Below are 24,440 nucleotides of genomic sequence, written 5' to 3'. Positions count from 1 at the left end.
TTGAGGAGGAAAACACATAACTCACATATAAATGCCCAGTTGAATACTGTGCATACCTGACAAATTCAGAGTGAACAGCATTTAGTTTTTCATTCCACATTAATCAGAGGAAAAAAAAATAAGGTTGAGGGTTATGTTTGTTTGTTTGTTTGGAGGCAGCTATGTTGGGGCTTTGGGTTGGTTTTTTTTTTTTTGACTGGGGCTTGGTAGCTTTTTTAAAACTTTTTCATGTGATACAGTTTACAAGAAGAGTTAAGTGTTTTACCCAGAATGAGTATGCCAAAGCTTTTATTTTTCTTTTTAAGCAAATAAAGCATATATTATTCTAACTACTTAAATATAAGTAATGCTGTAGCTATCTTAGAAAAGTCTGCCTAGCAATACAAATCAGCAGAACAGCAAATATAGCTACTCCTGGTAAGGATTATACAAAATACAAATCAGGAGCTACTAGATCACATAGAGTCAGCCCTTCCTAATTCACTTGGAATAATCATCCATAATAGATTCTTGCAGTATCTCAATTTGCTTTCACACATCCTGTGTGCTAAAACTTCCTCTGCTTTTCTCAGAAAATAAATCCCATTAATTCACAAATAAATCAACTTTTTCAGAGCATCTTCTCTCCTCAGTTTTTCTATCACAATTTATTAACATCCAAAAAACTAATGATATCTCTAAAGACAGGAAAATCTCTCATCCAAGTAAAACATTATTTCTGGTTAGAAAACCCTATTTTGTTGGTTGTCATGAAAGCAAAAACAGTTTCATATATTCATTACTATTTCCTTAGAATAAAAATATCTGAAGAAACTGGCCTTATGTCAATTTTCTCAGAGTGGAAAGGTGATTGAGTGAACAGCAGAAAGTACAATGGCAAAAAATAAGCCTAGTGGCTTCACATTCCCTACTCACCTCACTCCTACCACCTGTAACTCTGGTAACATTTCTGCAAGCACCTAAGCAAATAAAAAACTCTGAAGGTATAAAAACTAATTATCATCACACTGTTCCCCTTAAACCTCTCTTGGCCAGGAGGAGATACTTGAAATCTATTTGAAACACATTTCAAAGCCACCATGAACCCAAGAAGAACTGAAAATAAACTTCTCCCTTTATTCTTTGTGCCAGCCTCCTTCAAAGCACAGATCTTACAGTGCCATCAGTCTGAATGCTGGACATCAAGGGAAGTCTTTAAATGAGCAAGGAATATCTTGCATATGGAGCTGAGTTTATAAATCAGCACACTGGTCAAAAGATTAAAATGTTTGCAAGCCCAGGATTGCTCACCTGTCACTTTGCTTGTTACAGAAGTCATTCCTTATTTTATCTACTATAGAGGTTCGGGGAAGGATATTGGTTTTGTTCTTTTTCTTGGCATCACTCTCAACCACCACAATCAGCCAGTCCATTGAGCTGTGAGCTTTGAGAACATTCTGCCACTTGGTGATGTCATCCTTGACTGTGGTTTTGTACACTTCCGTGTCCTGGGATGAGAAGTGGTGAATCATCAAATCAAACAGACAACAGACATTCTGAACAATTTCAAAAGGCAAGTTTTGTTCCAAAAGAAGGCAAACAGAAAAGCCTATCAAATAAAATTAGTAACAGTAAGTTCAGTCAGTGAAAGAAATCAAATGAGGTAAAGCATAGTAAAGTTCTGGTCTTTGAATTTAATTAATTTCCAGTATTTTAGTTAACAGTCAATATAGTAGTTGGTACATTATTATTCTTTAAATGACTGAAATTAAGATTATTAAACATAATTTAAACTCTTTATTTTAAACATTCTGAAGCTTTACAACAAAAACATGTTTGAAAGTACAAAGCTGAACTGTTTTATTCTCAAACAGTAACAGAAGTGTGATATTTGTAGCTTCTGCACTGCTCAAATCCCAACCTGTTTAAAAGCTTTCTCATAAAAATAATTTCCAAAAAAAGCAGAAGCATTGTTTGCCATTTTTTTGCTTCTGGGTTGGGGTTATACAGATAAATTCAGGTAATTCTTAAGGCTGTTCTGGATTCTTTTTGACTGGTCGCAGATCAGATGTCGCCTGTGTCCTTCAAGGGGATAATTAATTCACAACAGAGGCAAACCAAAAGGCAGTGAACTGGAGATAAACAGGATTAAGACATTCCAAATCTTGCCCAGTTAAATTGCTGACATCCACTGGTACCTGACACACACAGAAGATGGAACTAAAGAAAAAATACGTATCTTTAGATTTCAGTGCACCAACAGATCATAACTGAACTACCCTGGTCACATTTCTGTGCTACGAAGAAAGTGCACTGTGCCCGTGCAGTAACACTGTAAGATCCTGGGGGGTTTTGTGACAAAGTACTGAAAACAGGTTATTCAAACACCTGTCCTCTTAGTATCAAGTAACATTGCAAACAGATACTGCTTATGGCAAGAAGTGCTCAAGCTAAGTTTTGTTTCCTGCAATATATCAGGTATGCATGCTTATGCAACCCAGACTTAATTGGTTTGACTTTCTGATTGTGCCGTTACTTTCATTTCTTTTTCATGCTTATGGGAACAATTTAATTTTTGAGTTTTTCCTAGTACTTACACAACATTCTGTCCAATAAATATGAAGAAAGGGAAAAGTCAAAAGGGCCTTATTCCCCTCTTTGGGTAGTAGCTCCTCTTTAAACTGAACAAAGTTGGATTCCAGGTGAATCATCTTCGGAGCACGGCCGTAAGACCTACAAAGTTTAAAAAGTTAAATTAGTGGACAGAATAGAAAAATGAACATATGTTGTGGGGAAGAGGAATAAACTGAAATACTCTGGCTCTGGAAACTCACAAACTACACCTACTGCAGTTTGTGTAAGGTTAACTAAAGTCTGGTATTGTTTGAAATGAGATACAGGCTCCTTTTTGAAGAACAGAAGCTAGAAGCTCTTCAGGTTTCAGTAAAAGATTTTCTGTATCTCTAGGACAAGTAGAAAATACCAAATAAGAGAATTCCCCAAATATTTTTTCCAATCACAAAACAGTGCCATACCAAACTTTCTGAAGGGAAGTACATCTAATTCCCTGTGAGTTCTACCTATATTCTCATTGAGAAGAAAGCATATCACTTTCAGAGCACAGCTGCCAAAGTACATCAAAGCACACCAGGACAGACCCACAAACCACAAAATCAAGTAGAGAAACACAGCATTACTATCATTTTTTCTTTAGGCAAAGTTGAAGGGTAGAAAAGATCATCCTGAAGTGCACAACACTCACTTTGATTATATAATTTCTCCAATTTCTTCGAGTCAGTTGCTCTGTTCAACTCAATTTATGGTAAGAGCTTCTCAGAACACAACAAATACATATTTACCCAAGTCAAAAAACCAGACATTGAAACAGTATCACAGAATAAAATATAAGTTTACCTCCTCCATTCCATGGGTTCTCTAGGAAGCTGCTGAGAAAGTGTAGGATACAAGGAAGTAAATAAATTCTGATCTCCAGCACCTAAAAGCAAAAGGCATTAATATATTAGCATGTGTAAATTATAGAATATATATTAATATGCTATTCTACTACTGGTTTGCTGTTATTAAGAGCACTTAATTTTGTCTGCTATGTGGAAACTGGAGTCCAGCACTGAACTAGATTTTTTTTAATCACTCTTGAGACCTAATACAACACTTTTAACCAGGCACATAATGCATACACTGTTACAAACTTCCTATTATGATTTTCCACAGAGCTACATAATCCATATATCAAAGAGAGTATCATAACGCTGGTCCAACTTCAAAAACTAAACAAGCAGCTCCTTAGCTGGAGTCATTGGTTAAAAAACAAAAAGTATATTTAAAAATAGTCCAGAATTTAGACTTCCCAAACCAGAAGACTGGGTAGAGAGTGGTTCCTATCCTTCTGTAGCTGGGCCTATGCTGAGAAAATTGGGTTTAGCACATGTTCTGTCCTTTACTAGATATGATCCCTCCCTCCTCATTATGCTGGGGCTGTTGCCAATATGAAACACTTCCCTGACCTCCACGCTGTTCTTGAGGACTTCAGAAACATGAGGTCTGTTAACACAGTGCAGGTCCCAAACTACATTAAATATAACACCACTGGAGTAACTACTTCTATACAAGTCAGAACAAAATGTAGTATCCACCACATGGAAAAAAAAAGTATTATTAGTAGCCTTTCAGCAACAATTTTTAAATTCTGTTGTTTTCCTTTAGGTACAAGGAGGATACGATGAAGACAAGACATTAATTAAGATTTTAACAGCCATACAGGCAATTCTGCTATTTCCTGGTAGTTTTCCTTTCCACAATCATCTGCCTCTGTACAGCACACCAGAACAGGAAGATCTTCTTTTCACCTTCCTGTGGAACTGGAAGCTGCAGCTGAAGTACCTGACATCCTTTCTTCTCCCTCCCACCCCCCAATCTCAGGTCCAGGCACACAGCATACACAACTGCCTCCACATTACTTTAGCATTCTTTAGTTTATCTTAGAAATCCTTTTCTAGTCCACTCACCTTTCCCCAATTTTCTCATATATATTATTATTCCTACATATATTATTATACATCAATTTTCTCACATATAGTATTTTTATTACCAGCACTAGCACAATACTATCACCATACAATAAAATATATTAAAAAATTAAAGTTTAAAAGTCTGAGTAAGTGCAAGAACAAGCAAAAACAGCTCTTCTGATGTCTGACCACATTAGCTATTATGTAACAATGCAATTTCATAGAATAGCTAAAAAACAAAACAAAACCAGTTAGTGCTTTAGCCCTATTTCTCCAGAAATTGTGATCTTTATGCTTGATCCTTCACCTTCATCCTGTCTGAATTAAGTGTACCTTACTAAATGCTATTTAAGACTACAAACAGATGTCCAGAATGAGTACTGAAACAAGTGTTAGTCATATTGTTAATGCTGTTTTATACCAAGTTACACCTCTGTGGGCAGAGCAGAGTACAGTCTATTGATTTGCAACTCATTACTGCCAACAGAGAGTGAAACATGGCTCAGTGACTTAGCAGCAGCACGATGACCACATCAAAATGAGAGTGTGTGAGCTTGAAGTCTGCTGGAAAGAACAAGCCACATATTTTATCTCTGGAGCATAACAAAGTACTTTTTCTGTACTGCACCTAAAAATTCAATGTATGCCACAAAAAAATTCCAGAATTCAACATCTTAAGTAAAAAGGACTACTACTGAATACAGAGGAACTAAAGGATAATGTGTAAGCACCCTGTTATTCCAGACAGCCACATCACATTATCAGCTTAAAACAGGTATATTCATTTTAAAACCAGTCAGCTTTTCCTCCTGCATTGGTTTTGAGGGCATATCAAATACACATTAAGAATGTGTTTTATGATCAAGGCAACACAGCCCTCTAGGATTAGAAGAAAAGTGAGAACAGACCTTCAATGTAAAATACATTGGCTGTCTTTGAACACAGACCAAAGCTGCTACCACGTATTTCCAACACCCAACGGGCTCCAACATTTCATGTTCTGCTCATCTACTGTACTCTACTGTAATCAGCATGTTTGAGCTGATCAAGCCAAGAGCACTAAAAGTGAAGTTATCAGCAGGCAACAACAGCACAGCACTGACACAGAACCAACAGTGAGACCAGTAAGTAGCAAGGAATTGTAAGGGCTGTCAGACTGGCAAGATGCACAATAAATTGTGAACTGGGTGCTACTGGGCTGCAGGGAGGGAGGGGAGCACCTCACAGCAAATAGACAAGAGCGCAACCTGCACAAATAACAGAACTGAAAGTCCCAAAAGATCACTATTTCTGGAGTGCTGTTGAGTAAGATTCCTATGACTCAAGAGACCTCAAGCATGGCAGAAGTCTCATTCTCTTCTCTATATATACCTCTGATGCCTTAAGAGTTGGTGTAGCCACAATCTACTTTCCAAAATAAAGAAGAAATTAAGGAAAATAGAAACCACACCACTACAGGAGTTCTTGCTTGAATCTGACTGAATTCTATGAATTTAGAAGGAAACATTCCAAAACCCCAAGTAACCCTGGAACTGAAACACAGAGCAAGCCCAAAAAGTCTACACAAATTGAGAATTGCTTCAAAGATTTTGTTGTAGGATTTTTTGCCATTTTTTGCGAGTTGGTGAGGAGGTTGTTTTGTTTGAGGTGTTTTGGAAAAAGAAAAAAAAAAAAAAAAAGATGATGACTCAACTGTATCACAGCAAATTCATTTCAGTGGATTGGTCTCAACACTAAGACCCAACCCAAACCATTCTATGGCTGTCAGTACCATTCTGTGGCTGTCAGTAGTGGGGTCAGAGTGTGAATGATTATCAAACACACCTGAAACGGACAAGGAAGGATGTGCATATATGGGAAAAAAAAGTAATTCTGGAATCCTATCAAAACTAAAACCAAGAACCCTTCTAGAGAAGGGTTTTCATCTTTCAGAACCATCAGGGAAGTAAGACCTAAATATCCCACAGAGATGATAACTAGGGAGTAATATTAGACTCTGATAACCACTGGAGCACCTACCTCAGCTTTTAAATAGTGTATGTCGGAAGTGATCTACTCCCCATCTGGATGTCAAATACAGAAAGAACACAGCAATTCTTTCAGTGATACCACACCAAGTACGGGGTGCTTCCGTACATGAAGTGGTAACACACAACAACTAAAAGCAGTAATGTTCAAGTGATACATGTTAAAAAGAAATACCCCAGGAGAAAGAGACGAACAAAGCACCTGTTTCCTTTCTTTCCACATTACAAAGTTCAAAAGGTAGGGCCTTTGCCACTTATCGAAACACTTCACCTGCTGTGGGTGGAGAATGGATCGAGAGCAGCCCCAAGGAGAAGGAATTGGGGGTATTGGGTGAGGAGAAGCTCAACATGGCCAGGCCACGTGCACTGGTAGCCCAGAAAGCCAAATGTGTCCTGGGCTGCATCCAAAGCAGCATGGGCAGCAGGGGAGGGGGATTCTGCCCCTCTGCCCCACTCAGGTGAGACCCCACCTGCAGAGCTGCATGCAGCCCTGGGATCCCCAACACGAGGATGAGATCAACCAGCTGGAGTGGGACCAGAAGATGGACACGAAGATGCTCAGGGTGCTGGGGCACCTCTGCTATGGAGAGAGGCTGAGAGAGGGGATTGTTCAGTCTGGAGGAGAGAGACCTTAGAGCCCCTTCCAGTACCTAAAGGGGCTCCAAGAGAGCTGGAGAGGGACTTTGTACAAGGGCCTGTAGGACAAGGGGCAACGGCTTTAAGCTGAAAGAGGGCAGATTTAGAGATCAGGAAGAAATTCTTTACTGCGAGGGTGGGGAGGCCCTGGCACAGGGTGCCCAGAGAAGCTGTGGCTGCCCCATCCCTGAAAGTGTTCAAGGTCAGGTTGGATGGGGCTCAGAGCAACCTGGGATAGTGGAAGGTGTCCCTGCCCATGGCAGGGGGTTGGAACTGGATGATCTTTAAAATCTTTTCCAATCCAAACAATTCTGTGATTCTTTCCTCCTTGTCTTTCTTCCTGACATTTTGGTACATCAAACCAGTGCAGCCTTCCTCCCTTCCCTATCCAGGACACTTTTTCTACTCTAAATTTGTACAGGAACAATGAAAACCAAAATGACCACCTAAGCAGGACTTCCAAGGGGAACATGTACTCTTTGTAGCAGCTGTCTAATACCAAAGAACCATAAAATATTGACATTTTTTAGGTTCCTGCCTGCTTAAAACCACCAAAATCCCCAATAATCTATTTTTTTCCTAACAGTTTCCAAACTTCTTAGATGCTTAGAGGCTTTGTCACTATAGTATCTAAATATACCACTGTGATTTTTTTTTCCTCTAGAGGAAATTATCCTAACCCACTAACTACACAAGCAGCGTAAAACAAAAACTCCTGAGGCCAGATGACTAAAGACAAATATTTTCTTTTGATACCAGTGACAAGCCTAGTCAACTGAGATAAAAGGCTTTGAATACCTTTAATAGAATGCAGGGCCAAGACTACACTTCGGCTAGTTTTGTTTGGTTTTTATCCCCAAGTATCACTCACAGCTAACCCTTCTGACCCCACTTATTCTTCCACTAGTACAAAGTTCTACTATGAATCTTTTTTCTTAAATCACTAGCCTGTTAGAAGTGGATCTACCTGAAGTTTTGGAAGGCTGGGGAGGTTCTTATATTTACATGTTTTAAAGGTTCTCCTCTGTCCCAACCCAAATTCATATTCAAAAGAGGTCTAAAAACCAAAACACAACACAGCTAAATTGCTATGTAAAAACCTTAGCTGATTCACTACAAGAAAATCTTTTTAGCAAAACTTTACTGCTGCACTTCTAAACCTATAAAACAGGTTAACACTAACAAGAATATGCCACTTCTTCTCATGACATATGTAGTCAAATATTAAAGCACAGAATAAAATATCAGCTACACAATAGTGATGACTTACAATGCAGGGAGGAGTTCTGGTTGAGAACAGGGAAAATGCCTTTATAGGATATAGTTGTTAAACAGTCTCACTAGCAGCAAATCATTCTAATCACTTGGGCTACATCCCACTTCTTGCTGGCACATTTTTTATTACATATATCTACTAGCAACAGAAGAACTTTCGAATGAAGCTCCTCTAGTCCCAGAACAATATTCTCAACTGCAAGTATTTATTTTCACCACAAAAAGATGTAAAATTCTTCCCTTTCTCTCCATACCCTTTATTTTATTAACCTTTCTGTTCCTGCTGTAATAAACATTTTCTATTCTTGGGCCTACAAAGCTTTTGCTCACGGTTTTCCTCTTGCTGTATCACAGCACATTCTGAACATGGACCAGATAAAAGTGATGCACCCCATTCTCTCCAAAGATTATATATAAAGTCCATTGTGCTAAGAGAGATATTGACAGCGAGAGCAAACATGCAAACACACAATACAGACAGCAGACAACATAAACAGATACTACAAGCTGATAATGGAATATTCCACAACTGCATGAAGATAATTACAAAAGAACAGCTTGTTAGGAAAGCTCTGAAAAACCTATTAATTACTTCATTTAGCAGAATTGCCTTCAGTCTTCAGCCTCCTCTTCATATGGATAGACAGAGCTAATAATTTCAGTGCAAATCAGCTACATAAGGATGAGTTCTTTGGCTGATATATATGTGCAACAACATTATATTGAAGCTCCAAAGACTCTCAAAGTTTCAAATAGGATTCCTGAGAAGGAAACAACATTGTTTGGGTTTCCTACGAAAGCAATCTGCACTGGTTTAGAGATTTTGTCAAGTCAACATTGTACAGAAACCACCCAAGTTCAAGATGTTCGATGCAAACACTCGACTTGCCTCTGCAAATAAAACAAAAAAATTAATGATGCTAAAAATAATACCTCTACAGCAGTGAGAAAGCTAGAAGATGACTCAAAACACTTTGTAAGCTTACCAGGTCTGGCAATGCAGATAAATTGCTACAAACTTGAGCTGAGAGTTTGCAAAGTAATGTGCCAAAGCGAGCAGAACCACACCTGGACAGTGAAACTCCCCAGTGGCTTTGCAATCTAGTAAGACTGATAGGGTAAAAAATATGGCTCAAATTAATTGGGAATTGAGTCATCATGGCACTCAGTCCCACCTGACAAGAATGATTTAATACTCAGGGATGCTGCAATACTGAGAAAAGGGAAAAAGCATAAAGGAACAGCAACTCTCTGCGAATAAACTACTTTTTCCACATTTAGAAAATACGGTTGTCTGTATGCCTAGAGAAAGTCTCCAGAAGTTTGTCATGCCTTGCTGAATTCTATGAATCTAAAAACTCTTTATGAAAACGATGGGATGTATCCAGTAATACAAACACAGTAAAAACAAGGCTAATTCACCTATGCACAGCTTCTGAGGGCAAAATGACCAAGTTACAGCACTAACATGAAAAAAGTACTGACAAAAACTGCATTTGCAATTGGCCTCACATGTCCAAGACACTTTTTTATTCCATAGGCCAAAGCCTGTACATAGGGTGCTGAATTCAGGGTTGTGCCAATATAGCAAATAACTACTGCTAATACAGACTAACTCATAGATTTGAAAGCGTAACCCTCTTTACCAAAGAAGCATTCCTTTCAGAGTTCTGTCAAATTTATTTCAAGTAGGTAAAAACATTTATTTACAAAACAACTGTGGTATGCCCAGTGTTCAAAAGAAGTTTCACTATGAACAAAACTCCCTCTTCAGTTCTGTTTTTAAGAACAAACCCTAAGAGTTAACAGGAGTATTTCATGATGCAAAAGTTTACCTGAGGGAGTTTAATCTAAATCTTGTATCAAAAGGGAATACTTATGTTCTGAAAAGCACCCTCAGTTAGCCTGCACTCTTCCTTCATATAATCAGAACCCAGCCATCCCCTCAAAGGTCTGTTTTTCCCCCACATGCACCTCCTGACTGGGACACTTATCTCAGGAAACTCCAACTGCCTGAAACTGGAGCCACAGACAAAAGATAAAATGTGTTTGTTGGGCAGTTTCTAATACCATGGCTTTTAACATGTCTTGCAACAAACCCATACCAAGTCAATCCTTTCCCTGGAAAGACAAGCCTCACCTCTCCATAAATCTCTGGCAACATAATGCTTAGAGGAGCTTTCCTTCAAGTAAGTCATCATTGTTGAATGCACTTTTTTCCAATACTAGTCTCGAAGTACTCCACTCCTCTGAACAGAGAAAAAAGGAAACTAAAGCAGTTACAGTAAAATGCATTCCCCACTGAAATCAAATGTTTTGGGTTTAAAATGTAGCAAGTCAGCATTACCACATTCACTAGAGAGGTAATGTCTGGGCACTTCTGCTGAATTAACCTTAATTCCTGAATTAGGCTGTCTCAGACCAAACCACTCTAGTCCATACCAGTGAAGATCCTACTGTTGTGCTTGTCCAGAGCACTAGAAATGATTCCCTCAGTCCAGGAGCGAGGCATACAAATGATACATAACGCTCACCTCTTATCTCATTTGTAAGTCTGCTGCTGCCATACTGGATGGGGGTATGCTCAGTATGTATGCTCACCCACCACATAAAATTAATATTATTTTCAATATCAGACAACTGGGCTTGATTGAAATCTGGTTAAATTTCATGTCTGGAATTTTGAAAATTTCCTTGTACAAAGAGACCAGAGTTCTTTTCAGCACCTATTAACAAAAATCCCAAGCCTGAGGTAAAACTGTGTGTACTTCAACAGAGTAAAATGTTGCTTATTCAAATCATAAAGGAACAGTGAAGACTGACCTGCACCACCAAGTCCCCCCACCATACACATGGAGACTCTCCAACTCTGAATACACATAAAGCCAAAAAAACTAAAAAACAAGCCCCCACAGCCTGAACAGTAGAATAACAACAGCAAACTATATCCTCCAGATGCTTCTGATATGTACATTTTTCTGATTTTAAATCTGAAGTGAAATGGATTGCAAAATTCTTGAAATAGGTGAGTAGAGAAGATTCAGTACAGATCCTGTTAACTTCAGCTTATGAACTGCATTCAAAAAAAGGAAAAAAGTTTAAGACAGAAAAAAGCACATTTATAAAATAGTCTGGAGAAAATATACACACACAGAGTTCCACAATTATACAGCTACAAGGTTACAGTTGGATACTTTTTCTAAGTAAAGTCTAAGACTTTAAGCACCAATAAATGCTTACTCCTTAATAAGACAACACACAACTGTGAAACAAGTTTCTATTTCACAGGCACATAAAACATTCCCATTGTTCTGGTGATGAAGTGCAAATATGTATTTTGTTACATCATCAGTAGAGATACTTCTGACTAAGAACAGTCACTGGCTACCTTTTGTTAAAAAAGAAAAAGAAAAATTCTTTATGCTCATCTCATCCACCTTCTAATAAAAAAAGCATTACGGATGTAGGTAGAAGAGCAAAGACGTTTCCATGTGGAAGGAACCTACCAGGATCATCTGGTACAGCTGCCTGACTACTTCAGGGCTGAGCAAAAGTTACAGCACGTTAAGGGCACTGTCCAAATTTCTCTTAGACACTGACAGACTAGGGACAGACTTAGACACCTCTCTAGGGAGCCTCTTCCAGTGTTTGATCCCCTCTGGTAAAAGAAATGCTCCCTAATGCCCAGCCTAGTCCACGTGCTTGTTTTTAAAAGAACTTTGAGTGCTCCCCTCTATACCTGTAGGAGCAGGGGGGCTCACATTTTACATCAGGACCAGTTGCCTGTCTCTGACACCTGAAAAAACTAATTCATCGCTGGAACCACGAGATGCTGTTTGTTAATTAAACTGTCTCAGAGATGGAACCAAAGCACAACAGCTAAAGATTAAATTATAATGTCAGTGGGAATGCATCAGTGGGATCGCCGCAGAGGATGTCTACTCTCAACTTCTCTTAGCACCAGCAAAGCCACACAAAGCTCGCTGGCAAGAAGTTTGGGGTTCACGATTTATTATCATATTTTACCCTCTTCCCCTAAACACCCCCGAGCACGACATTCGGCTTGTTATTTACTACAGAAATAACCGCAAGTTTGCCCACTACCATTAGAAAGGGGGGGGGGGGGAGGGGGGACGCAGTGAAGAGGCAAACCCCACCATCAGATCCCTTTTGCAGGCGCCGTGTCCCCACCCAGAGCTGCGGGAGCCCCCCAAAACCAGCCACCCCCTCCTGCCTCCCGCCGGGCCCGCAGGGGGCACCGGCCGGACCCCCGGCCCCGACAGCGGCGGCGGCGGCACTCACAGGTCACGATGGGCTTGTTCTCCATGGTGTAGATCACGGGGGGCTTCTCCCTGCCCTCCTCCTCATCGGCGGGGTCCATGAGCGGGCGGGGTCGTCAGCCCCGGCTCCCCCGCCCGCCCGGCGCCATGGAAACAACGCCGGGGGGCTGGGACGGGCCGGGCCGGGCCGGGCCGGGGATGGTGCTGCCGCTGCCGCCCCCCCCCCCCGCCTCCCCCCACCCCCTTCCCCGCGTCCCCGCAGCGCCGCTCCGGAGGGGAAGGCGGGCGGGAGAGGCTCATCCGCTTCCTGGATCACCGGGCAGGCATTACCGCTTCCGGGGAGCGCCGCCGCCGGGGAACCCGGAAAAGGGGGAATGCGGCGGGGAATGAAAGGGAAGCGCGGCCCGGGAAAGGGCGGGGGGTTCCCGGCCTGCGCCCCCCGGCAGCCTCGGGGACCCGGGGCGGGGCTGCCCCTGAGGGAGGGCCCGAGGCGCCTGAGGGTCAGACCCCCCGATCGCTGACAGCTGGCGTGAACGGGGTGAATCGCGGAATAGTCGGGGCTGGAGTGACCTCTGGAGATCACCCAGTCCATCCCCCTGCCCAGGCAAGGTCACCCAGAGCAGGTGACACAGGAACGCGTCCAGGTGGGTCTGGAATGTCTCCAGAGAGGGAGACTCCACGCCGTCCCCGGACAGCTGTTCAGAGCTCTGCCACCCTCAATGGAAAGAAGTTACTCCTTTTGTAGAGGTGAAGCTTGTTGTGTTTTAGTTTGTGGCCATTGCTCCTTGTCCTGTCGCTGGGCACCACTGAAGAGTCTGGCACCATCCTCTGACACCCGCCTGGGAGATATTTATATGTACGGATGACGTCCCCTCTCAGCCTTCTCTAGACTAAACAGGCCCTGCTCCCGCAGTCTCTCCTCATAAGAGAGATGCTCTTTATTAAAATGAATCTTATTTAAAGTCGTTGCAGGACTTCTGTGAGGCTTTGGTGGACTTCGTGGCCAGCTGCCCGATGTGTCAGTGCCATGGCTGTTCCTGGCTAGTTCAGCGGGGGTGAGTGCATTGGGGATCATATTTTCCACTGGCCTCAAATATATGGTCCTTGAAGTTTAATGGTTTATAATCTAGGGTTTTAAATGCATAAAGATAATAACACCCTATTACACTTCTGTTGGGTCTAATTAGTGGTATTAAACCCTTGTTTTACTTTAGACTGAGATGCTATTCCTTTCTTTTAAATAAATCTACTGTTCACCTTCGTCATTGCAGTTTCTTCCGAATCAAGAATCCTAAACTTAGAGGGTTTGCACTTACTGTCTCAATTCAATTGAATAAGATCTAGAAGAGCATATTGAAAGTAGCCTACCATAAGTGGTAAAAAATGGAAAACACTGCATACGTGTGTAAAACCAAATGTAACCTCAGGTAGGACTATAAATAATCTGGGAATTAATCATAACTCTTTATTGTACAGTGACATTGTGCTCAGGTGGTTTGGGTGTTCAAATATTTACAGAAGTCAATTCGTTTAGAATTTTCTCTCAGTAAAACCTTAACCCTATTTTCTAGACTTATAATGTTGATTCAAAAATAATTACAGCATCCTTTTGTAACATGTTTCGTCCCTTAATACTGCTGAATACTCCCAGTTCTATCACTGCTATTTTACTGTGGGGATTATTGGTTGTTTCCTATTCTTTGAATATTTTCACAAACATTTGCACAGAAATTCGCTGTCACCTTGGTTGTAACAAGACTTGTTCCCTTGGCACAGTCAAACTTTAAGAATCTTATATAGCACAATAAAATGTTTATCTGATTTTCAGGTTCAGGTGAGCAGCTGGACATGAAGATTTTTTAGTGCTGTGAGAGTCAAGACATATGGTACAATTTTATTTTTAAAATGTCAACACTTAAACAATGTTTTACAGTACAGGTGATAAGTGTGTGGCTAAAAGGATTTACAGAAACAGAAAAGAAAAAGCACTCTGTATGCACTTAGAAAAAAATTAGAAATTCCTCCCGGTAAGCTCCAAAGTAACTCATTTTGGGCATCTGTTAAATGGTCCTGCACAGTCCTAAGCAGCAGAGGTAGGGAAACAGGCAAACCCAAGTCAAATGTCCTTATCCCCTTTTCTCAGTGATTAGAGCTAAGGCCAATAGTTCATTGGGATTAACATTTTAATCGCTATAGAATTGGATAAATATTCAATTTCCTCTCATTTTTATGGTTGCAGTGTAGCTGTTTCTGTTAAAAACAAACATTAAAAAAAAAACCAACCCAAACCAACCAACCAAAACAAAAGCCCTGTCCTAGCCCTGCTTGCTATTTTTGATAGCAAGTGAACCAAATAATCGCCATTTGTGGTTTATTCCTAAACCATCTTCTCCCCCCCAAAAAACAAGACAGACTCTTTAATATAGGCAAGAAAACTAATGAAAACAACTTTTCATTGTGTCTCAGGTGTTTAATTGCCAAAAATATTTGAAATTCAGTTTGACAGGGAAGTGAAATTGACTGGTTTCTGATGGAAAAAGCAGATCTTTTATAGCAAACTATACAGAGAAAAAATCCAAGCATTTGGAAATCTTCTGGTTTTACCTTGCATTTTGAAATGAATGGATGAAATTTTCCTTCTGGCAAAAATGTGGGAAAGGGAAAAAGAGACCACTTGAAGGGCAACTAGAATTTTGCTTTTCCTCCTGCTTCTACACCAGCTGAAATACTCTCTGTATCTACTAGAAATCGTTACAGGTCTTAAGTGAATATTAATTTTGTATTCACAAAACATAATCATTACAGACACCAGGCCATCATGGTGCTACAGTTCACTCCAATTTTCCAACCTTACATGCTTGGCAAGATAAAATTTAATTCTTGCCTACCAATTGGTCTCTTTAGCCAAGCAAATTCTCTCCACCGTTTCAGACTGCTGAGTATCAGGTGCCTGACACTTTTCTGTTGCCACATTAGCAGGGCACAATTATACCTGTACTTTGAATGAGTAGTCAGTAAGAGAGGAGGAGCTGAATTTGAGGTAGTTTATGGCCAGGCAGAGCCATTAAAACCAGGCTTTTATGTACCAGCATTATCATTTCTATTCCAGCCACAGGCTTAGTGCCCAAGTAAGGTCACCTCTGGGATGGATCTTGACTTTGAGGCACAGTATAAAGGAGCAGATTAATCTAGGAGGCATCTGTATGACTGGATGGAAACACTGCATATATATTACTAAACCAGGAGGTGTTTCCTGGTTTCCAAGTCCTTGCATCTCATTTTCCCTTGGATTTCAGGTTGGTGTGGACAGAAGGACACGCCAGCCTTTCTTTTCATCCCTACTCCACAGCTTGGCTTCTGCACAGAGCAGAGGTGTGCTGCTGGAGCAGGGCCATAGCGCACACCATCGACACCCTGGCGTGGGTGTTTACAGGAACAGGGCTCTGGTGGATGACAACACACTAGCAGGAAAAACAAACAACCTCAGAAAAATAGACTCTCTCTCCCCCCCAAAACAAGGCACATAAACTCACTGTATTTCAACACCCAGACTCTGCACATCATACTCACTTTGTTTAACTGCACTTCATTAACTGTTTCATTAGCAGTAGCTGATGTCTGTTCAGCTTTCACTTTGTCTGTGCACTCTGATCGTGCAGCCATGTCACTTCCCCCTCAGTTCACAGCTTCTCTCCGCAATAGGATTTATAAGATATCATACAGAATTTAAAATTTTCTCCCATCAAAATTTTGCACCATTGTTCTTCTGTGATGTTTTTTCTTATTGATGACTTAGAGATTTATACACCCAATAACCACTGCCACCAGGCAGTCCCATCAGTACTACATGGCTGGGTTTGGGTTAGGCTAGTTTCATGGGCAGTTTCTGTGGCTTTTGGGAACTCTCCCTCCTAGAGGAGGAATGAAGTCAAACTTGAAAGGTGGGAATTGTTTCAGAGGAAGAAACTGGTTTCAGAGGTGCTGTTTGTGTATATTGTGTGGTAGTTAATGTAAACTAAGGGTTAAATTTCTCATTGTCCTGTTCTATCATATTTCATATGCACAAATCCAGTAGCACAGGTGTCAGGCAAACAGAGGAAGTCAATGTATCCCACACCATTTTCTGCTCCGAATTTCCATTTCCTTCTTTTTCCCCTTGCTCCTCTTCTGTTACTGGTTTGTTTAAATTATGTTCTCTGCAACAAGGAATTGCATTGTAAAATATTTAGCACTTCAACTTCATCAAAACATAGCTGTACCCTTAACAACCATATCACAGAGATTAATGAGCTCAGTAACTGCAAGAGAAGCAGCCGTGCTTTTCTGAGGAACTGGATCCTGTGTCTCAGATCTCCCAAAGAGCAAGAAGGTTAATTAAATCCTCTTAGTTATAACATTAAATCCTAAAATATTATGTCAGTCTTCAGGTCCCTACTGGGACAACTCTTGTTGCATTTCTTTCAAATATTTAAGCAGCATGAAAATGGAAGGACAGCAGTTAAAGTGTATCCCTAATTGGCTTATGTTTTGATGGAATGTCCATTACAGAGGAAAATCCACATTTGAAAATGTTCTTGCTGAGTTTGAAAATTATAATAACCATCCTATCTTGGGGAGGCAGGGAGAGAAAAGATAAACAGAAAGAATGGTGTTGATGAAAGAAAATGATCACCAGGCAAGGGTTTGATAGGAGGAAAGTAAAATTCTTATGCTAGGTTTCAGTCAGGATGACGATAAAACCAGCAGTGTCTACAGGACAATTTGATTCCCCCTCTCCAGTTTTATCTGACTGTCTGTAAGATAACCAGGGCCTAGGGGTATCATGGTAGATCCTAGAATCCCAGGATTTGCTAGCAATAACAATCATTAATTTCTTGTATCCTCTAATTCACATAAAATCCAAATAAAGATTTGCCATGAAAAATCTTATCTTTATATTCTCCATATCTGACCACACTATAGCATTTCTCTTGGATATAGTGGGTTGACCCTGGCCAGCAGCCACACAACCACTCACTGTGCCATCACCAGCAGGACAGGGGGAGAAAAGAAGAAAAATAGAAGTGGGAATGCACATAGGTTGAGATAAAAACAGTTTATTAGGTGCAGGAGAGAGACAGAAATGAAGCAAAGGAAATCACTTACCACCTCCCACACACAGACCAGCCATTCTCCAAGCAGCAGCCACCTTGGAGGCCAGAAATAATGTTAAAAGATATATCTCTGCTTGTAGGGATTGCTCACCTTTTCCTTTTATACACTTGGCAAGTTATATTTGGGGAGAAATGGACATTGAATGGGCTTCCACCGAGATGGCCTTCACTCTATACAGTGTTTGGGATTAAAAAATCTACTTATTTACTCTAAGTTTTATAGAAGTACTGAAGGAAACTTTACCCCAGAAGAAGAATTAGTCAAGGAGTCACGTGAGAAACAAATGTATAGTTTTATGTTTTTATTTGATCTGTGGCAGCAGTCAGAAAACTGGCACCAAAAAGCACAGAAAGTTTAACTGAAGGAATTCTGGTTTTAATTAAATGACTTCATGAATTCACAGCCACCTGCAGAAAATTGACAAGATTTTTATATTTGGGAAAATAATTTTATAATATTGTCAAGCAAATTCTTTTTTTAAAATGAGTACTTTAAAAGCCACCTTGTCTTTTTGAATTAGTATGTCATCCACAAATCATTAGTGGTACATAATAATCAGAATTTTGACTTTTTATTTCATAGTGTTGGTAATGAATCATTGACTGAAGCGTATTTAATAGCAAAAAACCAGCGTGGGAAACCTATTTCCACAGAAGCTCTATTCAAGAGCATTTTCATTCCATCCATAGGTTTCTGTCTGTTTCTGCAGCAGGATCGGCTGTGTTGTGTGAACTGCCCCCATCAGCAGAGTTAGGAAAACATGGGAATGCAGAGAAGGTGACAGTAACTGGAAGAGCTGTGTGTGTCCCTGTTCTGAAACCCCTAAACAACCACAGGTCAAACCAGAGGGACAAAGTTGAAATGTGGGACCAAAGACCTTCAAGAAGGGTCAGGAAGAGCAAACAGCCTGAAGAAGGGGAGAGAAAAAGATAAATCATAGAAATGCTTATTTTGAATCCTCATTATATCACAGAAAATACTTAAGAAAGGAGTCTTCAGAAATACTGGCCAGCAAGCCAGGGCAGAGCAGCTGGAGCAAGGAGGGGGAGGTGCTACCTGGCCTGGAAGGGAGAATCAGTACCTTGCTATTTGTCCAGCATAATCTTCACTATCTTTTCAACATCAGTCCGTGCCTTCTGGGACTCCAAGAAACCTCCTTTCCTGGCAGTGCCTCTCTTTTAGCACTCCTTGCGACAGACTTTCTTCCTCCCCCAAACAGTTTGCTTTGAATAGTTCTCTAAAATCCTACTCATCCAGGGAGAATGGCACAAAAAGGCAGCGTGTTTGAGTTATCAGAGGCAGCTCTACCTTGCAGACATGAGAAAGACACTTGGACTCAGATCAAGTGCTGAGTGTGTTACAAGCACACCAACCCACCTCAGTAAAGACGAACAAGTTCAAAGTGTGAAATTTTGAGTAGGAAAGTATAAACATCATTACCAGGATGTTAATGTTACGTGTCTAATGGTGCCAGCAACTGCTCTTGCTGCCCCTGTACCACATGAACCACATAAAAGAAAGAAGAGGGAAAAGCTGATGTGACAGCCCTTACTCCAAGCTAATTCTGAAGACCAGAGGAATTCAATCTGCAGCTGAGCTGCCACTGTACTTCCCTCCTTTTCTTGCTCCCTAGCAGGTCATTTAGATCCATATCCCAAGTCCCTAAACATACTGAGTAACTAACTAGCAATAGTGCAGTGATCTTGGAGCCTTTCACAGCTCCCTGAAATTCAAACTACTTTTCAACCACTGTGGGCAGAAACAAGGTCAGGTGCCAACAGGCAGAGAAGGCCCTCAAACCCCAGGAGTTCCTGCAGCTCTGGACTATTTTCAGGATAGGCCCGAGCTGCAAAACAGAAACACTTCAGATGCCAGCAGGGAAGAACATGGGCTAATTAGCAGGTCTTGAACAGCAAGATCCAAACTGAGAGCATCCAGCACTCTTCTCCATGTTTCATGGATGCTGCTTCTCTGTATCGCCTGCCTCTGCTCCCTGAGCACCCACCTTTTCCCTACTAGGCAGCCCTGCCGAGCATGGAGCTGTAGTAGCTGTTAATGAGAACATCAGCTCAAACTGTGTTCAAATGGAGATCAGTTCTCCTCACTCAGGAGAGGGCTTTGTGTCAGGAGGTTCATTCTCATTTATGCCACAACTACTAGTGGCAGAGAGCCCAAGGCAGAGTCCCAGGACAGTCAAACCCCAAGGTAGTTCTGAACTTCCTTTTGAGACTGGCGACTTTAGAAGAAAGGGGTTGTTTGTCTGGAAAGTTACCCTGTCCTGAGAGGAGTTAGAAGCACAGAAAGATACACATTTGAACACTGGCTGTTCTTTGGAAAAGGGGGAGGTAGGACATCGCCATGGGATGTTTCCATGCACAACTCAAGTGCAGGGGCTTTGGTACCACCACCACCAAGGTGATTTCATCACCAGACACAGGAAACCTGTCAAGGCCTGCCATGAGGTCATGCAGAGAGCACGATGTATTTAATCTGTGCACAGCCAGAAAGTTCCCTGCTCCCAGCTCACAAGGTAATTAACTGTTCTTCTATCAGCTGTACCCTGCAGTCTGCACCTGGACTCTCTCAGCTGGGGACTGACAACCCTTTCCTCCAGAATATATTCATTTCTATTCATTTTTACTTACTACACTATTAGAAACATAGATGTGTGGTCACTTAAAAAAACACATTACAGGAAACATTAATAAAATACACCTTTACCAACTAATTATGTTTTTTACAAACGTATCATAGTAGTTTTGGGTTGTTACTTCATTTATCCTTCTGCTTAGGAGTAGCTTCTGAAGAGTGCTGAAGTTGGTAAGAATGAGACCATAAAATTTCTAATTCAATTTTCTAGACAATAAGGATCTATTCTAAGGATCATCTAAGGATGATTGTTTAATCTCTGTCTGTCACACCACCCTGGGGAAGAGCTCACATGTGTTCAAGGGATAATGTAAAACTGATGGGAATAAGGAAGAAGGGAGTCTTATAGAGAGTTACACCATTATTTAAATACTCTTCTCTGTATTCATCAAGGGAAAGCTCAATTACAAATTAGAATGTAAAATTATTAGTTGTTAAATTAAAATGCCTTATTAATTAGAAATTAGATTCCCTTGCAAAGTTATTTTAGGCAGGTCCTCCCTGGGTGGCAAAATTGAAGTACTACAAGAATAATGAAGTCTGAAGAAGAGGCACAGAAAGCCATTCACAATAAGCATAAAAGTAAATATTCTGATGAGAATCCTCCCCTTCAGAATTTTTTTTTTTTTTTTTTTTTTTTTTTTTTTTTAATGTGTGTGTGTCCTGCCATGACAGCAGGACCCTCTCAGAGGGTTAAACTGACAGGGTACATGTGATTTCATGGAGAATGAGGAGGGCTGAACAACCAGCAACTCAGCAGTACCGTAAGTTTGAGATCACAAGGACATCCAGGCCACACAGGCTATTTCCACTACAGGTTTCTATTCCAGGCTTTGATCCGATTAGACCCTGGCTCTAATAGGATCTATTAGATCTTAGCAATAAAGCCACTGAGACAGCTGTAAAACAAAATATATCATTGATGGGCAAGAAAGGACAATGAAATCTCATCAATTCTTGCTCTGACCACCACTGCCCCCCAAATAATACAGCAGCAAATATTTCAAACAGAAGATGCTGCTTAGATCCAGAGTCCTGTATGAGCACTGCAAACAGCCCTTCACTACTTTTAGCACCCTGTCAGTTTTTTCAGCTGTGCCTGAAGACACGAAGGCACTGAGAGCCTTGCCCTAAGCACCAAACTGAAGCTGAGTAAAACTGAGCCTGAACCCTCTTCAGTGAGCTGTTGAAAAACGGGAACAGGTTTCCTCTTGCAAGTGGAATAGCAAAATTCTGATATTTCATTTTTGTAAAGGTGCTGTATGGTTATGTTTTGTATCTTGAGTGGGAGTGAGTACTGTTTTGTCACAGGTTGCACACCAAGTGCAAGGCCCTATACCCTTCTGGATGGGTGGAATAGCAAATCTCCTTGTCTGGGGGACAGCCAGAGAGGAAAATCTGGGTGTACTGATGGTTTGGGCAACACTTCTGAACCTGTGCTGAAATCTCTGAGAAGCCCAAGGGAATTAAATACTGACTCCCATCAGACTGAAAAGGAAGTCATGTGCCTAATGCTCATTAGTGCCTGTAAAATTCCCAGACCTAACATTAGCTCCAGAGGTTACTCCACCGAGAGATCCCTTTGGGAGTAAGCAAAACCCCTCCTATTGCTTCCGTGCAATTTGTTCTCCCTAACCACGTTATCGCTTTGGAGTTAACAGCAATAATTTATGTTCCATTATGTGCAGTACTTAATTTAGATAGGCCAGCTGCTTTCTTGTGTGGCTGCCAGCAAGAGAGTGCACACTCTCAGGAAATAACAAGTTTTCAGGTTTCCCTTGCCTGCCTTTCTAATCTTACTGGAGTTCTGGGCCAGGGGTGCTGGGGGGATGTGGTTTCTTTGTTCCCATTTGACAGGGAGCTAACCCTGGTGTGAGCAAGTTTCCCTCCCCAAAAACACAGAGTTCCAGTCTGCAGCACAGGGTTGTGTCTTGTCCACACCTCACAGCTGCAGAATATTCAAAATCCTTTTTATAAAAGCATTTCTTAGCAGCTTGAGGTCTTCTCCATCCTTTAATGATCCATTAGCATCAAACTAATCAGAAAAGAAATACAGGATTTGCCAGGTAAACTCTTTGATCATGCTCAGTTAGAGAGTCTTGCTCTGAATCTACCTGCTGGCAGGGAAAGGAAGCAATGCATCCTTCTGACAGATTATGCCATTATAACCCCAATAAATGCTCTGTACTGAAAACATTCAATTTCTTAAATAACAGAATTTTTTTCTTTAAAGTCTGACTATTGGAAGCAGCAGCCTGTAAATATGCTGAAGTGGATCTGCACGGTGGAGGTCTACAACTAAATGATGCATGCAGCTTCCAGCTCTAATCTTGACTGGATAACTTTACTGCAGCTGAATTAAAAGACTGGGGGGGCGGGAAGGGCACTGTAGCATTCTCCTGCCTTTGACAAGGAGCTCTGAGCTAATTGGAAGCATACAACAAATTGCATTTTCCTGAAAATACCTGTAGAATTTGTATTTCATTGCAGCAAAGGTGGGAGGAGATTTCTATGTGTTCCTAAACTGATTAGTTTTTTCTTCTAGTGATTTTCCTTATAAATGGAGCAACCGCTGCACTTAACTACTTGTAACTTCATTGGAGAAGTGAAAAAAAAAGGGATGTCACAACTAGGCCAGTGCTGATTGGCTTTTGCAAATGTTGCCCGACATCAGAAAGATGAAAAACAAAGGCAGTTCACACAAGTCACAGGAAAGTAAAACAACCCATCTTCAGAGTCAGCTGTGCCCTGCTCTGTATCCCATCAGTCATGTGCCATGTCTGCACAGAGGCAGTGACCACAGATGGCTCGGGGGCACCTGCTTTGGGCACTCTGCTTTCTAGCAAACGCCTCGGGAAGCAACGTGCTTTGCCTTTCCAGCAGGGAGCAGAAATGCCTGCTCCAGCCCCATCAGCTCAGATGTCACAATTCCAGCTCCAGCCCCAGTAGCCTCATCATAGCAGTCCTGTGCCTTTGGCACAAACCTTTATCACAGCAGAACGTAATGATGTTGGCAGTATAGGGGACTCCTATATGTGCATGTATCTCATATACTGTATTGATATCATATGTTATTTCTGTGGGTGACCTGTAACCCCCTAGTAGGAGAGAAGGCTCAGTGGAGATCAGTGAGGGCGATTGATGCATGTGTGAAGCTCAGGGAATGAATAATAGAATCATAGAATTTTAAGATGTTGAAATGGTCCTTGAAGATTATCTAGTCCCAGCTTCCACTCCGTGGGCAGGGATACCTCCCACTAGACCAGGTGCTCAAGGCCTTATCGCCCCTGGCTTTGAACAGCACCAAGGATGGTGCTTCCACAACCTTCCTGTTTGTGTGCTTACAGTAAAGAGCTTCTTCCTACTGTCTGACCTAAATTTTCCTTGTTTCAATTTGTAACCATTCCCCCCTGTCCTGTCACTACAGTTCTTGACAAAGAGTCGTTCTCCAGCTTCCCTGTAGCCCCTTCAGACACTGGAGGGTGCTGTGAGATCTCCACACAACCTTCTCTTCTCCAGCTGAACAGCCACATCTTTCCCAGCCTGTCTAGGGGAGGTGCTCCAGTCCTCTTACCAACACTGTGGCCTTATCTGGACTTGTTCCAACAATTCCACATCTTTCTTATGTTGGGGACACCAGAACTGGACACAGCACTGCAGGTGGGGTCTCACCAGAGCAGAGGTAGAGAATCTCCTCCTTGGACCTGCTGCCTGTGCTCCTTTCAGAGGCCAGGACAGGGTTGGTTTCTGGGCTGTGAGTGCTCACTGCTGGCTCATGTTAGAGTTTTTCATCAACCATCACCTCTGAGTCTTCCTCCACAGGGCTGCTCTCAATCCCTTCTCTGCCCAACCCATAGGTGTGTCTGGGATTGCCCCAACGCAGGTGCAGGACCTTGTACTTTCCTTTGTTG

The 24,440-nt window shown here is 41.5% G+C and overlaps 1 protein-coding gene and 1 long non-coding RNA gene across 3 annotated transcripts in view; one reads left to right on the top strand and one right to left on the bottom strand.

Moving 5' to 3' along the window:
* Positions 1–12,931, bottom strand: part of TRAPPC10 (trafficking protein particle complex subunit 10) — a 38,011-nt gene extending 25,080 nt beyond the window's left edge. For both annotated transcript variants that reach the window (XM_042034049.1, XM_042034057.1), the window contains exons 1-4: positions 12,749–12,931; positions 3,394–3,475; positions 2,577–2,712; positions 1,291–1,487 (exon numbers count right to left, since the gene is read on the bottom strand). In XM_042034049.1, the coding sequence (XP_041889983.1) occupies positions 1,291–1,487; positions 2,577–2,712; positions 3,394–3,475; positions 12,749–12,827 (494 nt within the window). In that variant the 5' untranslated portion in view covers positions 12,828–12,931. The remainder of the gene's footprint in view (positions 1–1,290; positions 1,488–2,576; positions 2,713–3,393; positions 3,476–12,748) is intronic.
* Positions 12,932–13,000: 69 nt separating this feature from the next.
* Positions 13,001–22,723, top strand: LOC121667483. Its single transcript, XR_006017077.1, has 2 exons — positions 13,001–13,582; positions 13,690–22,723. It is a non-coding gene; the product is annotated as an uncharacterized LOC121667483 (long non-coding RNA).
* The last annotated feature ends 1,717 nt before the right edge of the window (positions 22,724–24,440 follow it).

This window comes from Corvus kubaryi, unplaced genomic scaffold (assembly GCF_017639235.1).
Source record: "Corvus kubaryi isolate FWS band 111438036 unplaced genomic scaffold, C.kubaryi_AGA036_p1.0 133, whole genome shotgun sequence".
In the NCBI taxonomy this organism is placed as follows: Eukaryota; Metazoa; Chordata; class Aves; order Passeriformes; family Corvidae; genus Corvus; species Corvus kubaryi.
The sequence above is the reverse complement of the archived record's forward strand: the minus strand, read 5'-3'. Positions and strand labels throughout refer to the sequence as shown.